This window comes from Peromyscus eremicus, chromosome 10 (genome assembly GCF_949786415.1).
Source record: "Peromyscus eremicus chromosome 10, PerEre_H2_v1, whole genome shotgun sequence".
NCBI classification, from domain to species: domain Eukaryota; kingdom Metazoa; phylum Chordata; class Mammalia; order Rodentia; family Cricetidae; genus Peromyscus; species Peromyscus eremicus.
This window is the reverse complement of record NC_081426.1, coordinates 2347776-2375649: the sequence shown is the minus strand read 5'-3', so window position 1 is coordinate 2375649 and position 27874 is coordinate 2347776. Positions and strand designations below refer to the sequence as shown.

The 27874-nt window shown below is 40.9% G+C and overlaps 1 protein-coding gene across 2 annotated transcripts; it reads right to left on the bottom strand.

Moving 5' to 3' along the window:
• Positions 1–314: 314 nt before the first annotated feature.
• On the bottom strand, positions 315–27874 carry Cfap36 (cilia and flagella associated protein 36). 2 transcript variants are annotated; one of them, XM_059275218.1, is made up of 10 exons: positions 27576–27874; positions 25570–25634; positions 24477–24578; positions 13673–13787; positions 9796–9883; positions 7289–7340; positions 4629–4731; positions 1241–1290; positions 939–1088; positions 315–482 (listed from the first exon to the last, which is right to left on the bottom strand). In XM_059275218.1, the coding sequence occupies exons 1-10, from the start codon at positions 27688–27690 to the stop codon at positions 381–383; spliced, it is 942 nt and encodes a 313-aa protein (XP_059131201.1). In that variant the 5' UTR covers positions 27691–27874; the 3' UTR covers positions 315–380. The 2 variants fall into 2 exon arrangements, with proteins under 2 accessions (XP_059131201.1, XP_059131200.1); XM_059275217.1 differs by having other exon boundaries at positions 1241–1380; positions 27576–27872.

Genomic DNA, 27874 nt, shown 5'->3' with positions numbered 1-27874 from the left:
CTTTCTGTAGCCCCTTTTGAAGAGAAAACATTCAAATTCTTTTTATTTATTTATTTGTTTATTTTGGTTAGGATAGGTTCATGTAACCTAGGCTGGCCTTCAGTTTGCTTTGTTACTGAGAATGACCTTGAACTCCTGACCCTCCTGTTCAGCGTCCTGGGTGCTAGGATTATAGGCACACACCACCATAACCTGGCTCTATGCAGAAATTTCTGTTAAACTGCCTTCCCTCTTACCCTTTACCTGTTTAAAATAATAAGAATGAGCTTATAGTTGCATTTAGAAAAGCAGGTATTTGCTTAAAACTAACAGTCTTTGTTTAAGGATTAAATAATTTATTTTTAAGAAAACTTGGACTTCTGTTTCGCTAACTCTTCATATTACTTATTAATAACTTCTTCTTTAAGTTTCTCTGCAAGCAATCGCCTCTTTAGTAATGTTTGTTTCTCCTCTGCTGTCATTTCTGGCTTCTCTGTCATTTCCTTTAAAAAAAAAAAAAAAAGACAAAAAATTTGGCTACAATTAAAAATTAGCTTCATATGTCTAAAATTCTTAACATACTTCAAAAGAACAAAAATTAAGGGCATTTTCAGTAAAACTTAAAAGTCAACAACCAAGTTTCTTAGCTCTCTTCTTGGAGAAGCACTGGGAAGCATGGGGTATGGACAGAACATTGCAAACATTTGAAATGGCTAAGGTAAGACAGACCACTGACCCTAAGGAACTCAGCATGGGAAGTCAACAAAAATGTATAATGAGATGATTACTTATACCTTACAGAATTCTCATCTAAACTCTCCTGAGAGATTTAGCAGTTGTCACACTAGCAGATGGTTAATTTGAGTGGGTCAACCAACAAAATTCACTGGAGACTTTCTTGCACAAACTAAAAACTCTTCCCCTGGACTGCACAATCAACACCTTAACGCTAGCCATACCTCCACCTCCCTGGTAGGCTTTCCTTTTTGCTCAGTATTCTGGATCTGTTTTGCTCTCACGTCCTTTCTCATGGACATCAGCTTATCTCTCTTCTGCTTGAGATAATGCTCTCGTTGCCGTAACTCTTCTGTTCCAAGTGCTGACAAATTCTGGTTCAAATAAGAGAAAGAACTGTCTGTATTCAAGGCAACACAACAAGTGGCAAAGACATCTACTGGATCAGTTTTAAGTTCCAAGATCTAACAAAGACAAGTGTATAGCTCTGTATGGCCTTGCTTATAGTAAGTTAGCTTTTACTTACTGCTATTGGTCCTTCCATGCTCGAATGTTCTAAACCAGGAATCTTCAGACCTTTTTGTGGGAGGGAGGAAGTTTCAGGCAACAGCTCCATCTTTCTTGCCAAGGGTTGTACTGACTGATTAGCAAAATGCACTTTAACTTCTGGCAGTAAATAGTGAGACCAATTAAGACATTGTAACTTAAAGAACCACACTATTATGGAAAACATAAGACACTTCCTAATTGAAACATCACATAAATACCTCACAAATAACATCTTTGGTTTCCAAACTTGCTTCTAAGCATGTGACTGTACACTTAACAAAACTGATTTTCTGTCTTACAACATTAGTTGTCAACAGCAATGATTTGTTTTCGATTACATGCTGAAAATAACTTAGTGCATACTAATGCACTAAGAAAATGTAACCATTTCTAAAGCAAAGAGAAACTTAAAAGCACATGTAATATAAGCATTCAGTACTTCAATAACTGTGCCATAAGGTATGATTAACATTCTCATTGCTTCTGTAGTCTATTTTCTATAAGAAAATTAGGTAATTGTTTTTTTTTAAGCCTAGCAAGATAACTCAAAGTTAAATCTCTGGCCACCAAGTATGATGACATATATGAGTTTGATCCCAGGACCCACATGGAGGAAGGACAGAACCGACTCCTGCAAGTTGTTCTTGACCACATGCACACAATACACAGTGGCACATATATACATACACAGGTCTCTCAGCCTCTTAGTCTCTTGTGTATATACACACACAAGTAAATCATCATTTTTGAGGGGGTGGGATTTAGGAGATGTTTCTGTGGGAAAAGAGGTGTGAGAGAATGAGAACCCTATTTTGAATCCCCCCCACACACACACTCATTTTAAAAAGCTAATCTTGGCAGAGGACATCAACCCCAGAGACAAATGGATCTCAGAGGCTTGCTGGCCAGTCAGCCTCGCCAATCAGTTCTAGGATCAATGAAGAGACCCTATCTCAAACAATAAAGTAGAGAGCAACAGAGGAAGACACTTGACCTCAACCTCTGACCTCTAATGCTCATCCACATGAGTATTCACATATATGCACATAGACATACATAGGCCACACATGCACAACAAAAAAGAAAAAACATTTTTAATTTAAGTACATGGGCTATGAAAACAGTGAGACATGGAAAGACATACATTAAAATGATAGAAGTAAAATGAAAGACCATGGTACACATCTCAAAGGATTAATAATCCTGCCATGTGTGTATAACCAGAAAAAGATCACTGGTGTAATACACAGTAGCCTGAGTGCAGTGCCAGGGAGACTAGAGGAAACCCTTTGCAGGCCTCCATGAAAAGACAAGCTAGAGCAGCACTTCCAAACAGTCTAGGCAGAGGCCACAGAACCTATGAGGCGAAACAAGTTGTTGCTAATATTCAGGTTATATTAGAACAGCCATTCTTACTAGAGATTATTTTACTAGAAGTAGTCTTGGCACCTCAAACATGGAGCCACAGAACTGGAGAAGGATGGAGCTCACATACGTAAGCATCTCTATTCAACTCATGCACTTACTCAGCTTTGAATGTGTTAGATATGGACACACACTTTCCCAAGCTTCGAAGAGGAAAGTACGTAAAGCCAAAACACCGTTAGCTTTCCTGATTTTTAAAGAAAGGATTAGAAAGCCTGACAAAACATCTCTGGCAACTCCATCAGAGAACAGATGCTACTATTTTAGTAGGAACCAAGAGAAGACGGGAACAAAAGGGCAAAAGATACAAACCAAACACCTTGATTCTTTTAGAAGTAAGACTTCTTACTAGGGTCCCATTATTCTACATGAAGTGATCCCAAAAATCAGACACCCCAATTTTAAAAAGTCCTGAGAAATTAAAAAACATTACTTTTGAAATTATCTGCTACTTGTCTTGCTATTGATAGTAAACTGTATTTTATGTGGTCTGTGATGCAATTTTGTCTTTTGTTATTTTTATTTATTTAGAGACAGGATCTCACTATGTACTATCTGGCCTAGAACTTACTATGTAGACCCCACTAGCCTCAAACTCTCAGAGATTGGCCTCCCTCTACCTGAAGAGTGCTGGGATTAAAGTAGTGCACCACACCAGCTTGTTTTATTTTTTAAAACAGGGTGTCATGTAACCCAGACCGGTCATGAACTCTCCTATGGCCAAGGATGGCTTTGCCTCCACCTCCTGAGTGCTGGATTAAAGATACGTGTTACTGTCCACCTGAAGTTTTCACTTAGGTACTACCAAGCAATATTCAAATTATATCAGATACAAGCTCTAAACAATACATGGGAGTGTGCAGAAACCCAAAATTAAATCTGGGTCACGCATTAAACACAGGAAACCTTGTATATATGATTTATATGAACTCATTTCAACTTAGGAACTAAATGAGAAAAAATGATCACACATAATAAAAGCACAGAAGGGAACTTTTATAAATGTGTTTCTGTTCTATATCCCTGACCAGTTTTAACCAAGATTACAATTTCTTTAAAACCAATGAGTACTGTAAATAAACTAAGAAAAAGGGGAACTTTGACAATTGGACAAATGTCTACAATTCAAAAAGCCAGATTAAAGGCCCCTGCCTGCAACCCCAGCACTCAGCAGGCTGAAGCAGTGGATCTCTGAGTTCAAGGCCAGCCAGTACAGAAGAAAATAGTTTTTTGGTTTTTTTTTTGTTTTGTTTTGTTTTTTGTTTTTTTTTTTTTACTATTTTGCTATACTAGAGTCACTACTTAGGAGCTCAGAACACTTTTGAAGTTACTTTCTTGAATTTATTATTTGGGAAAAAAAGGAAAGATAAGGAACATGATGTCTACCTCACATTCTTTATCTTTTTAATTGAGAAAAGATATTTGAAACCATAGAAACCTGTGAAAAAATAAAATGAAATCACGATCATGATTCAATTTCTGTTGCAGTTACCTGTTCTCCTATACAGTATAAGAAACTATTCAAGGTGGATGTGATACAAACTGAACAAGTTCATCTGCTAGGATTTCCTTTAAGGACATAATAACTAAACATCTAGAGAAATTGGCTGTCCTTTATTTTCTAGTTTTAACTTAAGGTAATTTTTTAAAGTAATTTTCAATATTAACCCTCTAAGTTGAGCTTCCGGCTCACATATACAAATGTTACTATATGCTATTGAAACTGTTTGTTATTCTCTGGGTTCCAAACTTCACCTAGAAATGTGGAAATGACGTTCTCTTTCAGCAGAGTATTTCTACCTGCAAACAAACTAAACTTGGAAAGAATTTTTAAGTTCCAAAGCCACTCAGTGTTCCAATGCTTGTGAGGGTTAAATGTGTTCTGGAGCAAACATACTCTCAGGGTTTATGCATTAAAGTGCAGTATACCTCAAGCTTACCTGAGGGTGGCTGTACAAAATGTTCACCATCCCCTTGGGAATTACTCAGTTTTGCAGCTTCAGTAGTATACACTGGTGGTTCTTCCATTTTAGCCTCTGATGACTTCAGGATTCCATAACACAATTTAAAAAAGGGAAAAAAAATTAATGTTGACCAATCAATAGTTAAGGGATCCAAAGATGTTATTTAAAACATTACTATACACTCAACTAAATAATGAACAGAATTTTAAACATGTTAATAACATTTTATAGCTCCTAATTTTTTTTCTTTCTTTATTCTTTTTTATTTTTTGGTTTTTCAAGACAGGGTTTCTCTGTGTAAAAGCCCTGGCTGTCCTGGAACTCACTCTGTAGACCAGGCTAACCTCGAACTCACAGAGAACCTCCTGCCTCTGCCTCCCGAGTACTGGGATTAAAGGTGTGTGCCACCATGCCCAGCTAGCTCCTACTTTATTATTATTATTATTACTATTATTTTACTTATTTTGATGTGTATTTGCCTGCATTTATGTATGTACACTGCATGCATGCCTAGTGCCCACAGAGATTGGGAGAAGGCATCGTAACCCCTGGAACTGGAGATTCGGACAGCTGTGAGACACTGTGTGGGTGCTGGAAACTGAACCTGGGTCCTCTGGAAGAACAGCAAGTACTCTTAACTGCTGAGCCATCTCTCCAGTTCCTATACCTCCTACTTTTTGAGGCAAGTAATATTCTGTTTCAAATAATGCAGTATTAATGATAACCAATGCAGTGGGAATTAAGATGTAGAAAGAACTATACTGAAAGCCATGGTTGCTATTTCAACATAATAAAGGGGTCAAAAAAACAAGGAAAGTAAAATTTTCCTCTTTTCTTTGAATACTGAAAACTAAGGTATTTATTTATTTGGTAGAGTGAAATAGATGAATGAGAAAGAACTCTGAACAGTCGAAGGAGCGTTGTGGTGGTCTCAATGAGAATGGCCCCCATAGGCTCCTGTCTGAATGCTTGGTTCCCAGTTGGTGAACTGTTTAGGAAGAATTTGGAGGTGTGGCCTTGTTATGGAGGTGTGTCACTGGGTGGGGGAGGGGCTTTGAGGCTTCTGCCTGATGCCTAGGGATAAAATATAAGCTCAGCTACTGCTCCAGCACTGTGCCCATCTGCCTGCCTGCTGTCATGTTCCCCTCCATGATAGTTATGACTCTGAAACTGTAAACAAGGTCCCAATTAAATCTCTTTTATAAGTTGCCTGGTTCATGGTGCCTCCTCGAAGCAATAGAGCAGTAATAAAGACTGTAACACAAATTCTAAATGGTCTTTTAATAAAAAATCCTGGTGCCAGATACTGGAGTAAATGCTGAAAGATAGCAAAGACAAAGGAAAAGGCCACTGCTATGTCTTACCTCTAGGACTCAGCCTGAAAAGCCTTTCTGGCTGAAAAGCTTTAGTTCCTGTCTCCTCACGCCTTATATACCTTTCTCCGCCAACCATATCACTTCCTTTTTAGTGCTGGAATTAAAGGCCTGTGACTCCCAAGTATTGAGATTAACGGTGTGTACACTGGGGTTCTTTCTGCAATGGGCAGTGTTAATGTAGAGGTGTGTAACTGGGTACGTGACTGCTGAGTGCTCAGCCTGAAACGACATCTGTACCCACACTACAACCCCACCCCAAGGCTCAAAGGGCCTCCTGGAAGGGGGAGGCAGAGAGGATGTAAGAACCAGAGGGTGGCAGGAGTGCTGTGGAGCCACCTCCGGACAGGACATGGCTGCTGCACCCCTGAACTCCCAGCATCTGGGCCGCATGTACAAGTCTTGCACAAAATCAAATCACTATTCCAGCATGCAGGAGGGAGGGGCTGGGGAGGCCCCAGGCCGAGCTGAGGAGCTACCGACAGTTAATGACTGCTAAATGTCATTCCTCTTTTCCCAGTGGTGTAGAGATAAGGAGCCATGATTGAGAAAATAGCCCCACACCAATGCTCATGTAAACAACCCTAATTAAACTCAGTGGGTTATAAAACAGGCATGAAAGCAGGAGGGGGCTTCTTAGGAAGAGGCAATGGGGTGAATACAATCAAAATACATTATATACATGGATGAAACTGTCAAATAAAAATAAGGAATTGTTAAAAAGAGGAGGATGGGAAGATGGCCCAGGTGGTAGTTACTGCCACATCACGTGAGGACCGGAGTGCTCAGATCCGTAGAACAGCACATATAAAAGCCAGTGGGCACGGCAGCTAACCTTGGATACCTGCACACAAGATGGAGATGGTATTCCCTGAGCAAACTGGCTAAGCAGCCAGACTAGCCAAAACAACAGAATCTGGATTCAGCAAGAGACCCTGCCTCTATATAATGTGGAGAAATTGAGGGGCCAACACACACACACACACACACACACACACACACACACACACACACACACACGCATACATTCATTCACACAAGGCACATCCAGTACCTGTTCCGACTAGAAGGAAAAGCTATTTTCCATCTTTTGAAAAAGGATAAAAAGTAAAATATAAATATTTGACTTGCTAAGAGAATATGACTCCTCTGAGGAGTTCTATAGAAACTTAAATGTTAACAGTAAAAGGCAAGTGTCAACTCAGCAAGAACGGGGCAATGCCAATAGGATATACTTCTGCTGCATTTACGTCCTGCAAGCACCTGCTTTTTTCGTTTCCTTTCTTCCTCCTGGTCATATTCTTCTTTTGATTTTCTGAAATACAAGAAAGTTAAAAATAAATCTGTTTTGTTTTGTTGTTTTGAGACAGGGTCTCATTATGTAGCCTTGGCTATCCTGGAACTTAGACCAGGCTGGCCTCCAACTCACAGAGATCAACCCTCTGCCTCCCAAGCACTGGGACTGAAGGTGTACACCACCCACCCAGCTAAAAAGTAAATTTCTTCATCATCGAAGAACAAATATGCAGCATGTTACCCTAACATTATTATAGTCTGGACAAGACGTTTCACCACAGAGATGTAGAACAATCATCTCTACAAACCTGCTCTACAGTCACCTGTAACAGGCAGCAAAATAGAGCTATTAATAGACTATATGGGTTTACCTAATGAACCCTAGTTGAACAACAATCAACAGATTTGAAATCCTAAACCTTTTTTTTTTTTAAGTTAGCATACAAATGAGTGATCTAAACCCACATTTTAATGGCAAACTCCACAGGAAAGACACATTCTGGCCAGGAGTGGTGGGCAGATGCTTATAAATCCAATACTTGGAAGGTAGAGGCAGGAGGTTCAGGAATTTAAGGTCATCCTCAGCTACATAATGAATTCAAGGCCAGCCTGAACTATAGAAGATGCTGTTTCAAAAACAAAAACAAACTTTGAATCTCTTTGAAATGCTGTGGAATACTGCTTTTGTACACTGGTTTAATAAAATGCTGATTGGCCAGTAGCCAGGCAGGAAGTATAGGTGGGATAAGCAGAAAAGGAGAATTCTGGGAAGAGGAAGGCTTAGTCAGGAGACGCCAGCCTGACATCTAAGGAGCAGCATGTAATGGCACACAGGTAAAGCCATGGAACACGTGGTGACATATAGATTAACAGAAATGGGCTGAGTTTAAGTATAAGAGCTAGTCAGTAGTTAGCCTGAGCTAATGACTGAGCAGTTTTAATTAATATAAGCCTCTGTGTGTTTACTTGGGGGATGCGAGTAGGAGAGATTTGTACCAACCGCCAGCAGGCTGGGACACAGGAAATCTTCCGATTACACAGAAATGTTACCTCCTTCCTGACAGGACTGTTTCCCCTCATTCTGGCCTGTCCAGTGGCATCTGAGCTATCCTGATCAAGTTGTCCTGCTGCCTATCAATTTCTTTAAGCAGTTCGGAGGCACTCTGACTAGGAAACAGCTGAGGCCAACTATCTTATATGTCCATAGCTAAACTTTAGAACTAAAAATCTAAAAGTACCAAAAATGGTTTGTGCTATGTCAGCCCCAGTGGGAAGAGCCTTAACCACCCTGATAAGAGTCAGGAACTAGCCACAGTAAGGGAAGAAGAAAGGTTGCAGGAGACACTTCTGGACAGTTCCAGGGCAACCAGTCCAAATTACCAGTCCTCGACACAAATACCCTTCCCTTTTTTCACACATATGCCCCTGCCACAGGGCAAGATCTGGCAGTAAAGGGCTGTGTCCACCACCTACACTTCCGCTTCAGTCTCTACAACCACCCACATTCCCCAAAATTAGGCACTAAGCCTTGGAACTCCTGTCATAGTTTCCCACTAGGTCCATCTTTCTAAACAGTCACTATAGACTTCCTTTTCCTCTAAGTCAAGCACATTCTCACAGATTAAAAACTAAATGCTACTATGGCTCCTCACTTCCAAAGCTCCCACAGTAACCAGGAGTAATGGCTTCAAGGGGAAAATAACAGCTAACCTTTTTTTTGGTTAAAGGGCGGCACACCTCATGGCAAGCATCTGGTTGAGATGGGAAGAAGTGATTGGCAAGATACTTACCTGAGATCAATACCTCCTACTCTCCTCCCTTGTAGGTTACCTGTCACTCCTCAGCTGGGGGCAGCTGGGGCAGGTAGGTACAGATGCCCAGTCTCCAACTTTGCATGAGTGGCCTCTAATATTGAGACACAGCAGACAGGGAGAACTCTGCTCAGCTCAGGACACACTCTTCCCTTCCCTAATCTGTGGAGTCTATTGCAGCTTTTTTTCCATTGGTGGCTAGTTCCTTCATCCTATGATAAAGGACGTGTGGGGTGAGGGTAGGGAAATCCTCTCAATTGGACTGATCCAGTATAAGTGATATGAAAATATTTTTCTACAATTAAATATAATACAAATTGGTCATCTAACATGAAAACCCAAACTGCTCTAAAATAAACAGCTTTGCAAAGCACATCAACAGAATGCTCAAAAGGTTTTAAATTTGGTAATGTTTGGATTTCAGGTTTTCTGATTAGGGATGCTCAACCTATCTGTGATCTGTGCAAGTATTCCAAAATCTGAGACACTCCAGTCTTAAGCATTTGGATCAGGGATACTTTAGCTGTGTATACATAGCTAAAAAATAAAAAATAATTTTGTTAGTCCTGCTAGTTGGTCATATTTTCTAGTGAAAAGTTAATATCCATTCAGATCATATACAACACTACTAACATTTATTCAAAAGCAGTTGAAACAGCTCACCTGAGGACCTCCCTCAGGATTTTCATCTCTTCCTGTTCAAGATCACTGACTACATCGGAGCCATCAGTTAAGCAGTCGGGTAACACACCTGTTCAAAACCAAACACCACATGGAAGACCATCAACTCAACTGAAAACACTCACTTCTCACTGTTCTGGTTCATCAGGTATAAATTAGTTTACAACTTATGACTTAATTTTTTTTTCAAGCCTTATCTTTTTAATTATGTTCTGTTTTAACTTTCTCACATTTTAGGGACTAAGCCCCATAAAAACCAGTCACAATTTTAGCTAGAAGCATTGCACAGTAATAACTTGTACTGACTATCTAAAATAGCAATGAGTGGGACAATGTGAAGCTCAGTGGTAGGACCTATAACTAGCATGCACGAGCCCTGGGCTCAAGTCTCAGCACCAAAAAGAAAAGAAAAGCTGGAGTGATGGAACCATGGCTGTGCAAGTGAAGGCCCTTGCACCCAGCCTGATGACCTGAGTTTGAGTCCAGGGATCCACATGGTAGGAAGGAAACTCTACAAGTTGTCTTTGACATCCACATGCACATCATGTCACTCATGTCCTATCTATCTATATATCTATCTATTACTCTATGTCTCTCACACAACTAATTAATTAAACAATTTAAAACAAAACTTGAAAGAAACTATCGCAATAAAAACAATAGACGTTACGGTCTTCCATTATCTCACATTATCTACTACTGATCTCACTGAGCCAGGGTTAATTAAATGCTTTTAAAGGTAAACTATAAGTGGGAAAGTTTGCAAAACAAAATGGTGTTTTATTAAAGGTCTCCATTTGAACTGCAATATTAGTGAAAGGGCCTGCTTACTATGTGCAATGATAGCATGTGCTGAACAGTGGGGGTATGAAGACCAATAACACTATCTCTGCCCTTGATGCATCTTTTCAGATATTGGCAATAGCTTTAAATCGCGATTGTGCCAATTTCCACCCCTCACTCCCCCTAACACAAATTCACAGGAAGAAATTTAACTGTTGGTTTAATTTACTTATATCTCCCTGATAAGGGAGGTTGGTAATGAGTGCTCTGTTCATGTCTATATTCTATAGCATTAGCAGAATGTACCTTTATTTTACCTTCCATTTCTTTATTCAAATGTGCAAAGTGGGATTCTGGATTAGCTTTAAAGTAGTTTCATTATTCTAATTCCCTTGATGCTAAACGTTTTGGGCTAAACATGCTATTGAGTTAATTGTAGTCATTTGTAAAGAATGAGCAGGAAGATGAATGCACCCTTCACCCATGAGAAGAGTTACACCTGTAAACACATCATCTGAAGTGTAATTTTGCTCAGTCAGAAGATATCAAATCATTCTCCTAGCAACTTTTCTAAGGAGAATTAAAAACAGGAACAATGCAACAGTATGAAATCCTTTCAAATCATCAAAATGCATTTTCTCCAAATTATTTGATCAGATACAAACAAGAATCAAGAAAGCCTTTGAATTTTTCTTACAAGAAATAAAATTCACCAGGTGGTGGTGGTGCATACCAGCACTCAGGAGGCAGAGGCAGGTGGATCTCTGAGTTCAATGCCAGCCTGGTCTACAGAGCAAGTTCCAGGACAGCCAGGGTTACAGGGAAACCCTGTCTCGGAAAAAAAAGGGGGGGTGGGGGGGTGGAAGGAAGGAAATTTCCAAACATCTTGTTTTGAGCACAATGTAAGTTCATAATTAAAGACCGCACTCAAAGTTTCAATGCATATGATAAATGTTAGTTTAACTTTAGACACAGGGCAAACTGCCCTGTACTGTGGACTGACAGCAGTCATTATTCTATGTCATTCCTCCCTTCTCCAATAAATCCAAGTTCTGTGCAGTCATCCGGCAGCCATCACATAAAGGTCAGATGCTCCCTCCCCTCAGCAGAGTGGTACTTGATTGAGTTAAGCTATCACAATGGTCTCCTCCCCTTCCAGACAGTTTAAGAAAGGCCTGAGTGGAAGGCTCTTGGAGGGTTTGCACAAAATGTTATCTTGCTAACAAAAAGAAAATCACACAGAAGGAAACATTCATTTCCTCACAAAACACTGAGTCTGCACTGGAAGCAGAAAAAAAGAGGCAGGGAATGTCAGAAATAAAAATGGCAAGTGTCAGCGGCCTTGAAGACATCACCGAGCCACTAGAGTAACCAATTCTGGGCCTGTCTCCCTCGGGAAGACTGCTTAATAGTTTCACATCAACTTGACACAAGCTAGAGTTATCTGAAAGGAAGGAACCTCAGTTGAGACAATGCCTCCATAAGGTACAGCTGTAGGGCAGTTTCTTAATTAGTGATTGATGGAGGAGGGCGCAGCTCATTGTGGGTGGTGCCATCCCTGGGCTGGGTTCTAGAAAACAGGCTGAGCAAGCCATGGGGAGCAAGTCAGTAAGCAGTATTACTCCAGGGCCTTTGCATCAGCTCCTGCCACTAGGTTCCTGCCGTGCTTGGGTTCCTGTCCTGACTTCCTTCAATGATGGACTATGATGCATAAGTGTAGGCCAAATAAACCCTTTCCTCCCCATGTTGCTTTGGTCATGGTGTTTCATCACAGCAACTGTAACCCTAACTAATAAAACAGAGACTGTAATGTCTAACTGCTTATGTCATTTTCATTGGGGTATTCTATTATTGGCAATCTGAAGCATACAGCTTATATACAAGCTGCAGAAGTATATATATATATATATATATATATGCTGCCAAACTGAAAAACTAGAGTCCACTGGTCAAGCTCACTATTTCTTTTATCAAACCTTATCCTCTCAAAACAAGTTTTACAAACACAAAGCAATTATTTATCCCACAGACCAGATTAAAGCTAGTTTCAGGAATTTGAGAAGAGAAGACTTTCCAGAATAAAGCACAGCAGTAAAACAACAAAAAGAAGCTCTTCCAATTTTATCTACTTCGAAGGTACCCCATTGTTTTGCACTCTTCAGGGTCAGGGTGGTTTTCTGTCTTAACCACAGACAACTCTATGACCCGCTGTAAAAAGCAGCTCAACTTTAAAGCACGGCTAAGCCAGTGGCTATTTAAAGAGTAAGGCTCAACTCACACAGACAATAAAAGATCTACAGCATTCTGATATTAGTCTCACAGCAACAGAAGCGCTACTTGTTGGGGCTGGTAGGATGGCTCAGTGGGTAAAGGTGCTTGCCGCCAATCCTGATGACCTATGTTTGATTCCTAGGATCCACTCCTGAAAAGCCGTCCTCTGACCACATGGCACATATGCACCCCCTCAAAATTAAAACAAGCCCTATTTATTGCACATTCCACACCCTTAAGGGTAAACAGCACAACTGAAATGCTGCTCCCATACCTTCAAGAAACAACCAAATGGCAAGTCTCGCTGCCAGATTAGTCAAGTACTGGTCCTTGTGGCCCAGGACCAGCAGCTCCAGCAACAGCTGGGAACCTGTCAAAGATGCAGAGGATCAGGTCCCACCCAAGACCCACTAGGGCATAAACTGGAGCCTGCCAGTTGACTCCAGTGCATACTGGAGTCTGAAAAACATTTCCTTCTAAGGTCTTAATTGTGACAAGCCAGAGGAGTAGTTCCCTGTCCTCAACAGTAACCATAGCCACTCAAAACACTAAACTAACACAATGGTCTGACGGAAAAGCAGGCCTCAAAAAACTAAAGCATCATTAAATTCTTGTCTTCTTCCATTGAAATGTGGAGTGCCAAATTACTAAATTTACATCCTTAAATCTCTTACACTAGCCAAAGACTTTCAAATGTGAAATAATGCAGAAAAGGTAATTACATTTAAGACAGTTAGAATAATTTTAAAAAAAAACAACCCAAACCCTGCACTTGGTACTCAGATTCCTAACTTCAACACTTTACCATTCCTCTCCTGGATTATTCGGATGGCTTGAAGCTGCATCTCAATGTTCTTCTGGACCATCATTGCTTTAAAGATAGTAAAATCTTCCGCTGCCAACACGGGCTGCAAAATGGCCTGTGGGAGGAAGTCTGCAGGTTAAATGAAGACTCAAGTTGGAAACTATTTGCCCCTCATTCAAATCACCATTTGTACTGAAAAGCAGCACATTAATTCATGCTGCATCAGTACCATGGTTAGATGACTCAAGTGGACAATCTTTTTTTTTTTTTTTTTAAAGATTTATTATGTATACAGCATGTATGACTGTAGGTCAGAAGAGGGCACCAGATCTCATTACAGATGGTTGTGAGCCACCATGTGGTTGCTGGGAATTGAACTCAGGACCTCTGGAAGAGCAGTCAGTACTCTTAACCTCTGAGCCATCTCTCCAGCCCCAAGTGGACAATCTTAAGATTAAAAAAACAGCGGGGTTTCACTACATAGCCCCAGCTGGCCTCAAACTCCTAATTCTCCTGCCTTAGCCTCCCAAATGTTGGGTTGCAGGGTGTATAGCTATACCCTGCCAAGATTTTTTAAAAGCCTTTAAAATAGGGTTCTCAGAGCTAATTCACTCAACCCCTAGTCCCCCAGGGGTCAGACAGGCTGCCTCCTTTCCCAGCCAGTGTTAAATGGAAAACAACACAGCAGTCTGGCTTGCTTTTCTAAAGTTATCACGTCAGGACCTGGGCTTGTTTTCAGTGCAAATGGTACCTATCTGGTTTACATCCTATCTCCTAAAATTCATTTTGGGTTTAATAATTATTCAAGAACTATAAAATTGTCCCTTAATGAAAGTACCAAGTTAAGCCAGGTGGTGGCGGCGTACACCTTTAGTCCCAGGATCCAGGAGGCAGAGGTAACACATCTCTGAGTTCAAGGCCTGTCAGGTCTACAGTGTGAGTTCCAGAACAGCCAGGGCTACACAGAGAAACCTTGTCTCAAAAGAAAAAAATTAAAAATTAAAAAAAAAAACCAAGAATGTACCAAGTTAAACTAACTGACAAAAAAATGGAGTCTTACAGGTAAAAAATTATATGTTAGAGATAGTTGAGAATTATGAAAAGTCAAAACCTAAAAGTATAATAAACGAAGACTGAAGTGGGACTGGAGCAGTGGCTCAGATGTTAAGAGCACTGTCCTTGCAAAGGACCCACATTCAATTCCCAGCACCCACATGGTGACTCACAACCATCTCTGCAACTCTAGTCTTAGGGGATCTGTTACCCTCTTCTTGCCTCTGAGGGCACCAGGCATACATGTGGTACACAGACATACATACATACAGGCAAAACACCCTAATTCATAAAATAAAAATAAATAAATGTTTAATATAATAAAGGTATCTACCATTAACATAACTATTTCACTAACTATTAGTAATGTTACATATAGCCAAGAACAAACCAATTTCCAATTAATAAGCAGAATAAGATTTGAAATGCATGGAAACCCAAAGGAAACACTCAGGTCTTATCTTACCAGAATTTAATTTCCAGCTCTATCTAAGATGAATGGAAAAGCTGGCCACACAAAACCATGCAGAGGTAACCAAGAGTGTGCTGTTTACTAGAAGGCAATGGCAATATTCTTACAAAGAACATCTTGACCAGAGCCTTCACCAAAGAATTCCACTTGAAAGGGATGAGCCCCTCCCCCAGCAACCAGCTCATACTCCAGATGTACAGCAGATCAAAAGAAAAGGCAAGAGCAGTTCTCAGTGACATCTACAATGAGTGTGCTATACAGAAAAAGGTACAGTACTTCCTTAAATTCTGTCTGGGTGATCAGGGGTCCCAGGGCAGCGGATGGCAAACATTAGCTTTGTACTGAAACAGTATGGGCAGCTTCTGTCTGAATCCCCTTTGGGGTTATTCCACCACATAATAAGTCATGGGGCTTCCTGGCCTATTAATGACACTAAGTACTTTATCCTCACCAGCAAACCTTTAAAATGACATTGCTACTCTGTTTTATTTTTGGCTTTTTGAGACAAGGTCTCACTCTGTAGCCTATTGGCCTCAAACTCAATTGTAACCTCCTGAGACAGAGTATTGGGATTACAGGTGTGAGCCACAATACCCAACTATGGGCACTGCTATTTGTCAAACCAATTTTCTAGCAGCAAGTTTGAGACTGAACTTGTAATTGTGATCTTTGACCCCTCTTAATAAATCCAAGAAAGAATAATTATTAATAAAGCATATTCTTGAGCTCTGTTTCAGATATAAAAAATTACAATCTTTACAGGATGAGTGTCCACATACCTCCACAGATTCTTAAAACATTAAGTTTTCAGAAACCTTGGCATATTAGAGAAGGAAAAGAGTCTTGATATCAAAAGCCTACCTCCAATACGACTATAGGAACCAGTAGCCCTATGGCCCTGGATAGTATTTAATCCTCAGCATCAACAAAAATAACTGTAACATTTATATAATCCTTCATGGAGTCTAAGATTCTAGAGATTAATAAAATAGGCCATTTTTTTAATGTGTCATTTAGAAAAAACTACCAATTAAATAATAAAACTACCAATTACATAAAACATTCTTATTTTAAATGTTATGATATATTTCTCTGGGCTTAGAGAAATGGCTCAGCAGTTAAGAGGACCCAGATTCAATTCCAAACACCCACATAATGGCTTACAACCATCTGTAAGTCCAGTTCCAATGGATCAACACCCTCTTCTGACGTCTGCAGTCTCCGCACATAAGGTACACAGACATACACACAAAATAAAAATTTTAAAAACCACTTTTGCTTCTGAATAAAACAAATATAGTAACAACTGTCTCACAGAGTATTAAATGAATTAAGTAAAATTTTATGATCTGAAAAGTAAATATAAAAGTAATTGTTCTGCATAAATCCAGCTACCCTGAACCTGCTAGAAGAGAAAGTAGGAAGTAGTCTTGAACGCATTGGCATAGGAGATCACTTCCTAAATATAACACCAGTAGCACAGACACTGAGAGAAACAATCAATCAATGGGACCTCTTGAAACTGAGAAGCTTTTGTAGAGCAAAGGATACGGTCAACAAGGCAAAGCGACAGCCTACAGAATGGGAAAATATCTTCACCAACCCCACATCTGACAGAGGACTGATGTCCAGAATATATAAGGAACTCAAGAAATTTAGACATCAGAATGCCCAACAGTCTAATTAAGAAATGGGCTATAGAACTAAACAGAGAATTCTCAACAGAGGAAACTCAAATGGCTGAAAGACATTTAAGGAATTGCTCAACATCCCTAATCATCAGGGAAATGCAAATCAAAACAACTCTGAGATACCACCTTATGCCTGTCAGAATGGCTAAGATCAAAAACACTGAAGACACCTTATGCTGGAGAGGATGTGGAGCTAGGGGAACTTTCCTTCACTGCTGGTGGGAATGCAAGCTTGTACAACCATTTTGGAAATCAATATGGCGCTTTCTTAGAAAACTGGGAATCAATCTCCCCCAAGATCCAGCTATACCACTCTTGGGCATATACTCAAGGAATGCTCAATCACACCACAAGAGCACTTGTTCAGCTATGTTCATATCAGCATTGTTTGTAATAGCCAGAACCTGGAAACAACCTAGATGCCCTTCAACTGAAGAATGGATAAACAAAATGTGGTACATATACACAATGGAATACTACTCAGCAGAGAAAAACAATGACATCATGAGGTTTGCAGACAAATGGATGGATCTAGAAAAAATCATCCTGAGTGAGGTAACCCAGACTCAGAAAGACAAACATGGTATGTATTCACTCATAGGAGGACACTAGATGTGGAACAAGGATGACCGGACTGCTACTCACATCACCAGGGAGGCTACCTGGAAAACAGGACCCCAAGAAAGACACAGGGATCGCCCAATGACGGAGAAATGGAAGAGATCTACATGAACAGCCTGGACATGAGTGGGGGTAATGAAGGGCGAGGGTCGAGGGAAAGAGAGTTTGGGGGAGCGGGAGATCCCAGCTGGATCAACAACAGAGAGGGAGAACAAGGAATAGGAGACCATGGTAAATGAAGACCACATGAGAATAGGAAGAAGCAAAGTGCTAGAGAGGCCCACAGAAATCCACAAAGATACCCCCACAATAGACTGCTGGCAATGGTCGAGATACAGCCCAAACTGACCTACTATGGTGATGGGATGGCCAAACACCATGATTGTCGTGCTAGAAACCTCATCTAACTACTGAGGGATCTGGATGCACAGATCCATGGCTAGGCCCCTGGTGGATCTCTGGGAGTCCAATTAGCAAGAATGAGGAGGGTTTATATGAGCGAGAATTGTTGAGACCAAGGTTGGATAAAGCACAGGGACAAATAGCCAAACGAATGGAAACACATGAACTATGAACCAATGGCTGAGGGGTCACCAACTGGATCAGGCCCTCTGAATGGGTGAGACAGTTGATTGGCTTGATCTGTTTGGGAGACATCCAGGCAGTGGGACCGGGTCCTGTGCTCATTGCATGAGTTGGCTGTTTGAAACCTGGGGCCTATGCAGGGTCGCTTGGCTAGGCCTGGGAGGAGGGGACTGGACCTACCTGGACTGAGTCTACTAGGTTGATCTCAGTCCTTGGGGGGGGGGGGGGGGGGGGGGGGGAGGCTTTGCCCTGGAGGAGGTGGGAATGAGGGGTGGGCTGGGGGGAAGGGGAGAGGGGCGGGGGGGGGGGGAGAACAAGGGAATCCGTGGCTGATATGTAGAACTGAATTGTATTGCAAAATAAAAATAAAAAAAAAAATTAAAAAAAGTAATTGTGCCGGGCGGTGGTGGCGCACGCCTTTAATCCCAGCACTCGAGAGGCAGAGCCAGGTGGATCTCTGTGAGTTCGAGGCCAGCCTGATCTACAGAGCAAGATCCAGGAAAGGCACAAAGCTACACATAGAAACCCTGTCTCAAAAAAACCAAAAAGTAATTGTTCTGTTCCTTTTTAAAGTTTTATTTTTATTATTTGTAATTATGTGTCTGTGTGTGAGTACAGGGATCTTTAAGACTACAGAAGTGAGATCCCCAGAGCTGGAACCACAGCTGGTTGTGAGCCACCTAATGGGAGTGCTGGACACTGAATTCAGGTCTGAAAGAACAGGGTGTGCTCTTAACTGCTGAGCTACCTCTCCTGCCCCAGTGTTCTGGTTCTTTAAATACTTGGTGAAATTGATAAACTGTTGACCCAGCTAAGAAAAAAACAGTCTGGGCTCTATAGTGAGTTTGAGGCCAGCCTAGACTTCTCAAGACTCTATCTCAAGAAAACAAGCCAGGCGGTGGTGGCACACGCCTTTAATCCCAGCACTTTGGAGGCAGAGGCAGGCAAATCTCTGTGAGTTCGAGGCCAGCCTGGGATACAGAGTGAGTTCCAGGAAAGGCGCAAACCCTGTCTTGAAAAACCAAAAAAAAAGAAAGAAAGAAAGAAAGAAAGAAAGAAAGAAAGAAAGAAAGAAAGAAAGAAAGAAAGAAAGAAAGAAAGAAAGAAAGAAAACAAAAATAAGCTAAATAAAAATCAGTTATCATCATACTTAAGAACTCAGATGCTTTCCCATTATGATAAGATATAAAAATAAATAAAAGGGGTTGTCACTTATTGATCTTATAAACATAGAAAAGATAATGGAGACACACACAAACAACTCTGCCCACTAACTTGATGACCAGTTTGCCAAAACTCACATTTCGTTAATAAGGAATGACTAGATAAGCCTATTCATTACTAAAAGGTTAACCAGTGATTAGTAACTGTACAAGACAGAAAATACAAAGTCAACATGGGTTTACAGGTAAAATCTACCTAACATTTGAGAGAGAAATTAGACTACTTCTCTACAGTCTCTCCTAGAGTACTGAGGCAGAGAGAATATGTATTAACTCATTTCCTGAGGCCAATACTACCCTAATTCCAAAATCAGACAAAGACTTTAAAAAGAAAACTAAAGAAAGGTCAGAGATGCAAAAATGCCCAAAAGAATTATAGCAAACTTAGTTCAACAATGTATAAAAAGAATTACATAGCATAACAAACTGGAAATTTTTCCAATAATTCAAAGTGGATTCAGCATTTAAAAATAACTCACTATATCAGCTACCAACAGACTAGAGGCTACCATTTGACCCTATCAATAAACATAGAAAAGAGCCTTTGACAAAAATCTAATAAGCATTCATGTTTTAAAAACATAAAAAAAAAAAAAAAATCAGCCAGGCGATCGTGGCGCACACCTTTAATCCCAGCACGTGAGGCACAGACAGGTGGATCTCTGTGAGTTCAAGGTCAGCCTGGTCTGCAGAGCAAGTTCTAAAATAGCCAGAACTACACAGAGAAATCCTGTCTCAAAAAACAAACAAACAAACACTTTTCAGCAAATGGGAATGGACAGGAATTTCCTCACCCTTGTAAAGACCATCTATTTTCAATTTTTTTAAAAACGTATGTGTGTGTATGCCTGTGTAAGTTCATGTGTATCACATGCACACAGGTGCCTGTGGAGGCCCACAAGAAGATGGCTCATATCCCCTGCCGCTGGAGTTACAGACAGCTGTGAGCCACTCACTCTTTGTGAATGATAGGAACCAAGCCTGGGTCCTCTGCAAAAGCAGTAAGTGCTCTGACTGCTGAGCTATCTCTCCAGGACCCCAGACAGCTATACAAGGGTTATTGGCGAATGCCTGTAACCTCAGCTCTTGGGAAGTACAGGCAGGACAATAAGGAGTTCAAGGCCAGTCTGGGCTACATAGTAGGTTTGAGATCAACCCAGGCTACTCAAGATCCTACCTCAAGGGACAAGGATAAATAAAAACCACAGTTAAGGTCACACTTAAGAAACTAGAATCTTTCCCACTAAGATCAGCAATGAGGCCAAGATGACACCTCACAATTCCCACTCAACACAGTATACAAGTCCTGGCTAATGGAAGAAGTTGGGTTTTGGGTTTTGGGTTTTTTGTTTTGTTTTGTTTTACCAACTGGAAAGGAAATAAAAACTCCTTTTGCTTGGGGCTGGAGAGACGGCTCAGCAGTTAAGAGCACTTGCTGCTCTTCCAGAGGACCCAAGCTCAGTTCCCAGCATCCATCTATAACATCTGCAAACGTGTAACTCCAGCTCTAGGAGCTGAACACCTCAGCCTCTGAGTACACTTGGAGTGCACACATCCTCATGCAAAACACACACGCCTACACATAAAATAAAAAAATTAAATCAAAAAGCTTTGTTCATAGATGACAACTGTAGAAAATATAAGGAAAAAAGTTATCTGTTTTGCAGTGTACCAACAATGAACAATTAGAATTTGAATTTCAAAACAGTAGCATTCATATTAACAACACAGAAAAGAAACGTGAAGAAACTAAACAGAATTATCGACATCAGGGCTTCTCAAACTTTCTCTACTTGCAAACTCTTTTCAATATAAGATTTTAAGAAAAGAAACATCTGTTCAATTTTCTGTAAACCTAAAATTGCTCTAAAATATTCTATTTTTTATCTTAATTAACATTCATATAGTAGTGTTTATCATTATGTATGCTTTGGGAAATTAAATGGAAATACTATATTATATAATATTCTCAATAGTGTTAGTTACTAAAAATAAGCATAATTTTCTCAAATTATTATTACTATACAAGAAATGCTTCTACAATTATCAGTTTCCATCTGACAAAAATAAAAGTTAAATCAACTGAAACATCAAAACAAAACAAATTTCTATTCTTTGCTATATTGAAGTCCCTGGCTTTTGCTGTATTAAACTTAGTTATAAACTATATACACTCACACACACACAAAAATAAAAACCACAAGTTTTACAAGTTCTACATAGCAGAAAAGCAAGCTGTTAAAAGAAGAGCTAGATAAAAGCACTCTCACAGAATCTGACAGCCTGAGTTTACTCCCTGGCGCCCACATGGTAGGGGAGAGCTAACTCCACCAAGTTGTCTATGACCTCTACTCACACATGCGCATACACAAATGCAGAAGAAAAACTATCTGCTAGAGCCGTGCTTCTCAACCTTCCTACACTGTGACCCTTTAATACAGTTCCTCATGTTGTGGTGATCCCAATCATAACATTATTTTCGTTGCTACTTCATAACTGTAATTTTGCTGTTATAAATCATAATGTAAATAATCTGTTATGTGACCCCCCCAACAGGGTCATGACTCCCAGGTTGAGAACTGCTGTACTAGAGGGATGCTCTTTTTCTTTTTGGTTTTGGTTTTTTTCAAGACAGGGTTTTCACTGTGTAACCCTGGCTGTCCTGGAACTTACTCTGTAGACCAGGCTGGCCTTAAACTTATGAGATCCATCTGCCTCTACCTCCTGAGTGCTGGGATCAAGGTGTGTGCCACCACCACCTAACTGTTTTTTTTATTTTTAAGAGGGGTTGTTTTTCGTGTGTGGGGGTGTGGGTGGGGGTGTGTGGGGGTGTGGGTTGGTGTGGATGTGAGTGTGTATGTGGGTGTGTGTATTTACTATTATAACACCTCATCTGATGTTTGCCACTCTTGTGGCTTTAATACATCAGAATGCCAGGCCTAATGATGACAAAATAAGGCAAAAGCATTCTGCAAGTCTCCTTCAGCAGTTCAATTCAATGAAAGCAGCAGCTAGTCTAGAGAATCAATACCAAACCAATGGAAACAAAAAATACCCCTAAACTACTCCTGCTTCTTGAGCTGGATTTTAGGCACCCCAGATTGGCATACTGGAATCCACATTCTAATTTTCATGTGTGAAAATGAAATTACTGCAAAGCAGTCAATAATGTGTTTCAAGATGCCTTTCACACACACTGACAGCCCAGCACTGATTCACTGCTGCCATTCAGCAGCTAGTGACTAAGAGCTTGCTCTAGAGAATAATGCTAACAAACCCATGACCCTGGCCTGTCAGCACAATGCTAATTAACCACCAAAATAGCTACAGCTAATTAAGAAGTGCTTCAATTTACTCAGAGACCACTTAACACACAACAGGCATTATACTAAATGTTTGCTATACATTATCACTTACACTTCACAAAACCCTTTAAAGGGAGTACTGCTGCTTTTATACGAATGTGCAAATTTTGTGTCCTGAATCTTTCAATACTGGCTGAAAGATGATGAGCAAAGACTGGTCTGCAGTTATACATTTTTGATTCCTTTGGGCTAAGAAAGGGACAGTGGAGTGTTGGGAAGAGGGCTGTTGTAGTGGGTAGTTGTTCCAGCTTTGACCTGGAAGTACTACCACTAGTGAGGCTTTCTGGTAACTGCTGTGCCTACCTATGACATGCCCCTGGGGTGGGGCTGAGACAGGAGCCCTTAAGACCTGAGATCCGGATGTGCTGGCTCTCATGGTTCCTGGTGATCCTGGATGCTGGATGGTAGACCAAGCAGAGTCTCCAGAGAAACCAGCTGGACTGCACCTCACCTCTCCCAGATCCTGTAACCAACCCTTCCACTGGCTGTAAGTTACCCCAAAATAAACCTCCTTTTTAACTACGTGGAGTTGCCTTAATAACTTCCCCCAATAGGCTATTAATATTCTAGAGGAAGGAATGGTATAAAGAAAGCCAGGTGCACGTGTGCTTGTGAGGGGCCTGGACAGACGACAGGACACAATGTTGACAACAGAACAACAGCAGTGTAACAGGCAATCCTCACGACCACCCTGCTACACAAATATGGGTTACTTAGCAGAGGACAGGAAGCAAAACGAGCTTTTAAGATCACTGTTTGGATAAGAGTGACAGCCGCCTCCTGAGCCTCCAAGCAAGGCTTCCAGGTGGACAACCTGGACTGGTAAGTTTGCTCTCCTACTGATGTAGCTGCAGACTTGGGAGCGGCTGTGTACTATTTCTCTGCTTTAGTTTCTTCATTTATAGGTGGAAGCTAAATGGTACCAAGAAGATAAAGCGAGTAATACCAATAAAATGTCTAAAACATCAATTAGGGAATTGAGGAAGGTGGTTCACCCTTGTAATCTCAGAACCTAGGAGGGAAAAACAGAAGCTTCTAAGTTCAAGACCAACCCAAGCTACATTAAGAGTTTGAGGCTGGCCTGGGTTACACAGCAAGTCCCTGTCTCAAAATAAATAAAATGAAAACACCTTTAAAAAGCATATCGATTCACAAGAACTCTCAATAAGCATTATTTATAATATACCTATTAGCCACTCAGCCCAGTAGTGCAGAACTAAAGAGACGATAAAATCAGTTTCATGAAGAGTTAGAGAGATGGCTCAGCAGTTAAGAGCACTTGCACTTGCAGCTCCTGCAGGTTCACTCCCAGCACCCACATGGCAGCTCACAGCTAGCCCTAACTCCACTTCCAGGGGGATCCAAGCCCTCTTCTGGCCTTCACAGTACCAGGCATGCACACAGTATACATATATCCATGTAGGTAAAGCACTCATACACAAAAATAAACAAAAACAAGTTTCACAAGAAGTCCCAAAAACTAGAAACTGCACTTGCTAAAAACAGAAAAAAGGCAACTACAGAATTACCAGAGTCCTACAGAAATGAAACCATATCCAGATAAATTCTGTGATCTTAGCAACTCTGAGATCAGGATGTTTGTTTTTAATTCCAGCAGTTCACATTATTTCTTAAGGTGGTTAAAAATGAACATATCAGGTCAATGTTTTTACCTCACACAATGTCTACTTTGCTGATGTCTAATATCACAATTCTTATACCTCTACAATCAAACATACTAAATTTAAAGAAAGCCCTGAGAAAACATTAACAGAGTAAAACAAAAGCTAAAACCTGTGATGTGCGCGTCTTTGCCAGAGGGGAAGTGCATGCTTCTTGAAACTGATCTTCATTAATTCCAATTTCTTTAAGGTAACTTTCTAACAGCTTTTCAACCTAAAAAGAAAAGGTTTAACTTTTATAATTTACATAGGAAAAATCCAAATGACATTCCAACTGTTTAGAATGTTCTTTGTAATTAACATAAACACTATTATATAAGATAAGACATGGAAGTAATGTCTTTCACGAATAAACTAACAACAAAAATGTTTTTTCTGGCCAAGAATCACATGAAGTTTAATTTCCTCCACTAGGGGTAGGCCAAGCTTACGAGGGTGAGCATGGTACAGCTCCTCTACCTACTGCCTTTTTAAAATACTCGGAGGCTCCTATAAGCAGGCAAAGCACAAGCACTTGCCTAGAGGCAACAGCTCAAGAAGAATTGAATTTACAAATGAAAGATCCCCATAGCTACAATAAATCATTACTTAGAGTCTAAAACAGAAAAAATACAAAATCATTTGAAAAGATGCTCAGAAGAATTATGAGCCTGAGAACAGTTAGTGCTGCTGGAGCAGGATGAACTGTGACGCTCAAGAATTGTAATGGAGGCCGCACAGGCGGTTTGGCAGATAAGAGCATCTGTTGACATCCACAAGACCCAGGTTCGATTACTAGCACCCACATGGTGGTTCACAACCATCTGTAACTCCAGTTACAAGGAACCCAACCCCCTCTTTTGACCTCTGTGGCTACAGACACATATATGGTGCACATGCATGCAGGCAAAACACCCATATACATAAAGTAAATGAATCTTAAAAAATAATTTTAAATAATTTTAATTTTAAAAAGCATTTTTTTTTCATTTAAAAAGACAAGTGTTACAAAATGCCTCTTAAAATCATAAAAAAAAAAAAAAAAAGCCAGCCATTTAGTCCCAGCACTGGGGAGGCAGAGGCACATAAATCTCTGGGAGATCAAGGCCAACATGGTTTACATATTGAGTTACATATTACATAGTGAGTTCCAGGCCAGCCAAGGCTGCATAGTGAGACCCCTATCTCAAACAAAACAAAACAAAAATCAATGGGAAAATACTCACTAGCTCTTTGTACTCCTGATGAATTTCTGTATAGGTCAATTTGCTTTCTTCTTCATCATCAAAAACTAAATTTATAAGAGAATAGGACAGTGTAAAAAAACAAATTATTTCATTAAGTACAAATATAAAAATCTTACAAATGAACTTGCAGAAGCCTGTTCTTCCTTTCCACCATGTGGGTTGTGGGATCAGACTCAGGAGCCATCTCCCCAGCTCCTTATTTTTAACATTTATGTCCTTGCACTTGCCACTTTATATTTTACTGTTTACACATGTGTCTTCTCTTGCTAGACTATAAACTTCTCAAACATAGGATTTCTATCCCCAGTTTCTGGTCCAAGGTAACTCAATAAATATTGAAATGTTAATACCGCAAAGCTGTCTAAATTAGTCTTCAGATTATCTGAAGTAGAGAACAGCACATTGACAGCCCCACCTCAGTGAAGTAGGAATGGTTATCCAGAGTGTTCCTGACATTACTTCTCTTGACTCTGCACTTGTTCTGTACGACACTACACACACATTCAATGCAAACACTACTTAAACTCTTCGGACAGTTCTGAAACCACATCACTGCAGCATGTCTGCAAGCCTAGCTTTGTTTCTCTGTAAAAAGGTATCATCTGCTGGGCAGTGGTGGCGCACGCCTTTAATCCCAGCACTTGGGAGGCAGAGGCAGGCGGATCTCTGTGAGTTCGAGGCCAGCCTGGTCTACAGAGCGAGTTCCAGGATAGGCCCCAAAGCTACACAAAGAAACCCTGTCTCGAAAAAAACAAACAAACAAACAAAAAGTACCATCAGCTGTTGCTATGAAGACACACCCACTCTTGACACCTGTGGAAAGAAGACATCTCCCCCCCGCCCCCCGCCCCCTTTCCGTTCAGCATTCAGTCCGTAAATTAAATCAATGGGTGAAATAATCTCTCCTAAAGGAGGTCAGGCTTCATCAATCTTTTAACAGCATTTTAAATTCTTCAGAGGGACACAGGTAAATTACTTTGCTATTTGAACCTCCTTAAAATTTACCTGCAAATACACTTAACTGGTGTATTTTAACAGTTATAATAAAATAAAAGGTTCAGTGGTCAAACAAAATTCTTTCTTTACTAGATCCATGGTATCTCAGGGTCGAAAGAAGTCTTGCAAGACAATTCAGGAATAAGAACCCTCTGTTAGCTGAATCTCTGCCAAATGTACTCAGATACTGCGACTGCCTGGGAACCCATTACCTTTTCTGGCTGGCCAACTCATCCTGGAATAGTATATAAAACATTTCTTTGACTGAAATGTGTTTGCCTGCAGCTTACACTCACCCCAGTTCTACCGCACTGATATTTACAGATAAGACTAATCCCTCTAACCTACGGCACAAGTTGAGAGGATTGATGGATATTGCTACCCTCCAAGTATTGCCTAGGTAAATAACCACGATAAAGATTGGATGTGACGTCGTTTGTGGTCCTTTTCTATGAGTAGAGTTCATTTTGTCTTTATGATATGAACTCGGATATGAAACGATCAGAAAGCGGCGCTGCAGATCCTTTGAAAGTATTCCACATTTGTATGCCTGCCTCGTTTGTTAGAAAGGTCTTCCTCTCGTCGCCTGCTTCGGTCCTGCAGGAGGAATCGCATGCCCTCCTTTGCAGATGAAACGGCCAGAGTGAATTAGTTTTCATTTGGGAGACATCCCAGGGGTCAAAAGGAGCTCGAGGAAAAACGACGCTTCTCCCAAATAACTGGGGAAGATGCTGGTTACCCAAACAGTCCACTTAGGAACGTGTGGGATGAAGTGGCAGGCCCAACATGGTATTAAAGTCTAACGTGTTCGGGACGTGTGCTCAGGCCCGAGTGGGTGGCAGGTATTGGTGCCCACTCTCAGGTCTGCAGAGGAACTCCCATCCCACCCCGGGAAGGGGTGAATGCAATTCCTTCTACAAAATTAACCCTAGGCCCCGGCGGGCAGAGACAGCGGGTGACATTCGGCTTGTTCAGGGTCTGGTTTTTACCTTCGCATTTCTGCTCCACAAAGTCCAAGATGGGGATGGACCAATCCGGGCCCCGCAGGAACCCAGCGATGCTCTCCACCACCCATTCCACCTCGTCCTCTTCTTCCGCAGCCATCCCGCCCGTGCCGGGCGACGCGGATGCCTAGGCCAGACTCCCCGGCCTGCTCGGGCCTTTCGGCCGCAGGAAGCCGACGGAGAATGCGGGCAGCGCGGCCCCGGCGGTCGCCAGGCCCCCTGGTTAGACACTACAAACCAGTAAACGTAAAATGGTCGCTATGACAACCTACGCAGCGGCCCGG

Excerpts from the sequence above, each read along its gene's own strand:
- Cfap36 (XM_059275217.1), bottom strand. The coding sequence starts at position 27,690 with ATGGCTGCGGAAGAAGAGGACGAGGTGGAATGGGTGGTGGAGAGCATC. Across the intron at positions 13,788-24,476 it reads CAAAGACGCGCACATCACAG|GCCATTTTGCAGCCCGTGTT; the intron begins GTTTTAGCTTTT and ends TTCCTCCCACAG. Across the intron at positions 7,341-9,795 it reads ATCCTGAGGGAGGTCCTCAG|AAAATCAAAAGAAGAATATG; the intron begins GTGAGCTGTTTC and ends CTTGTATTTCAG.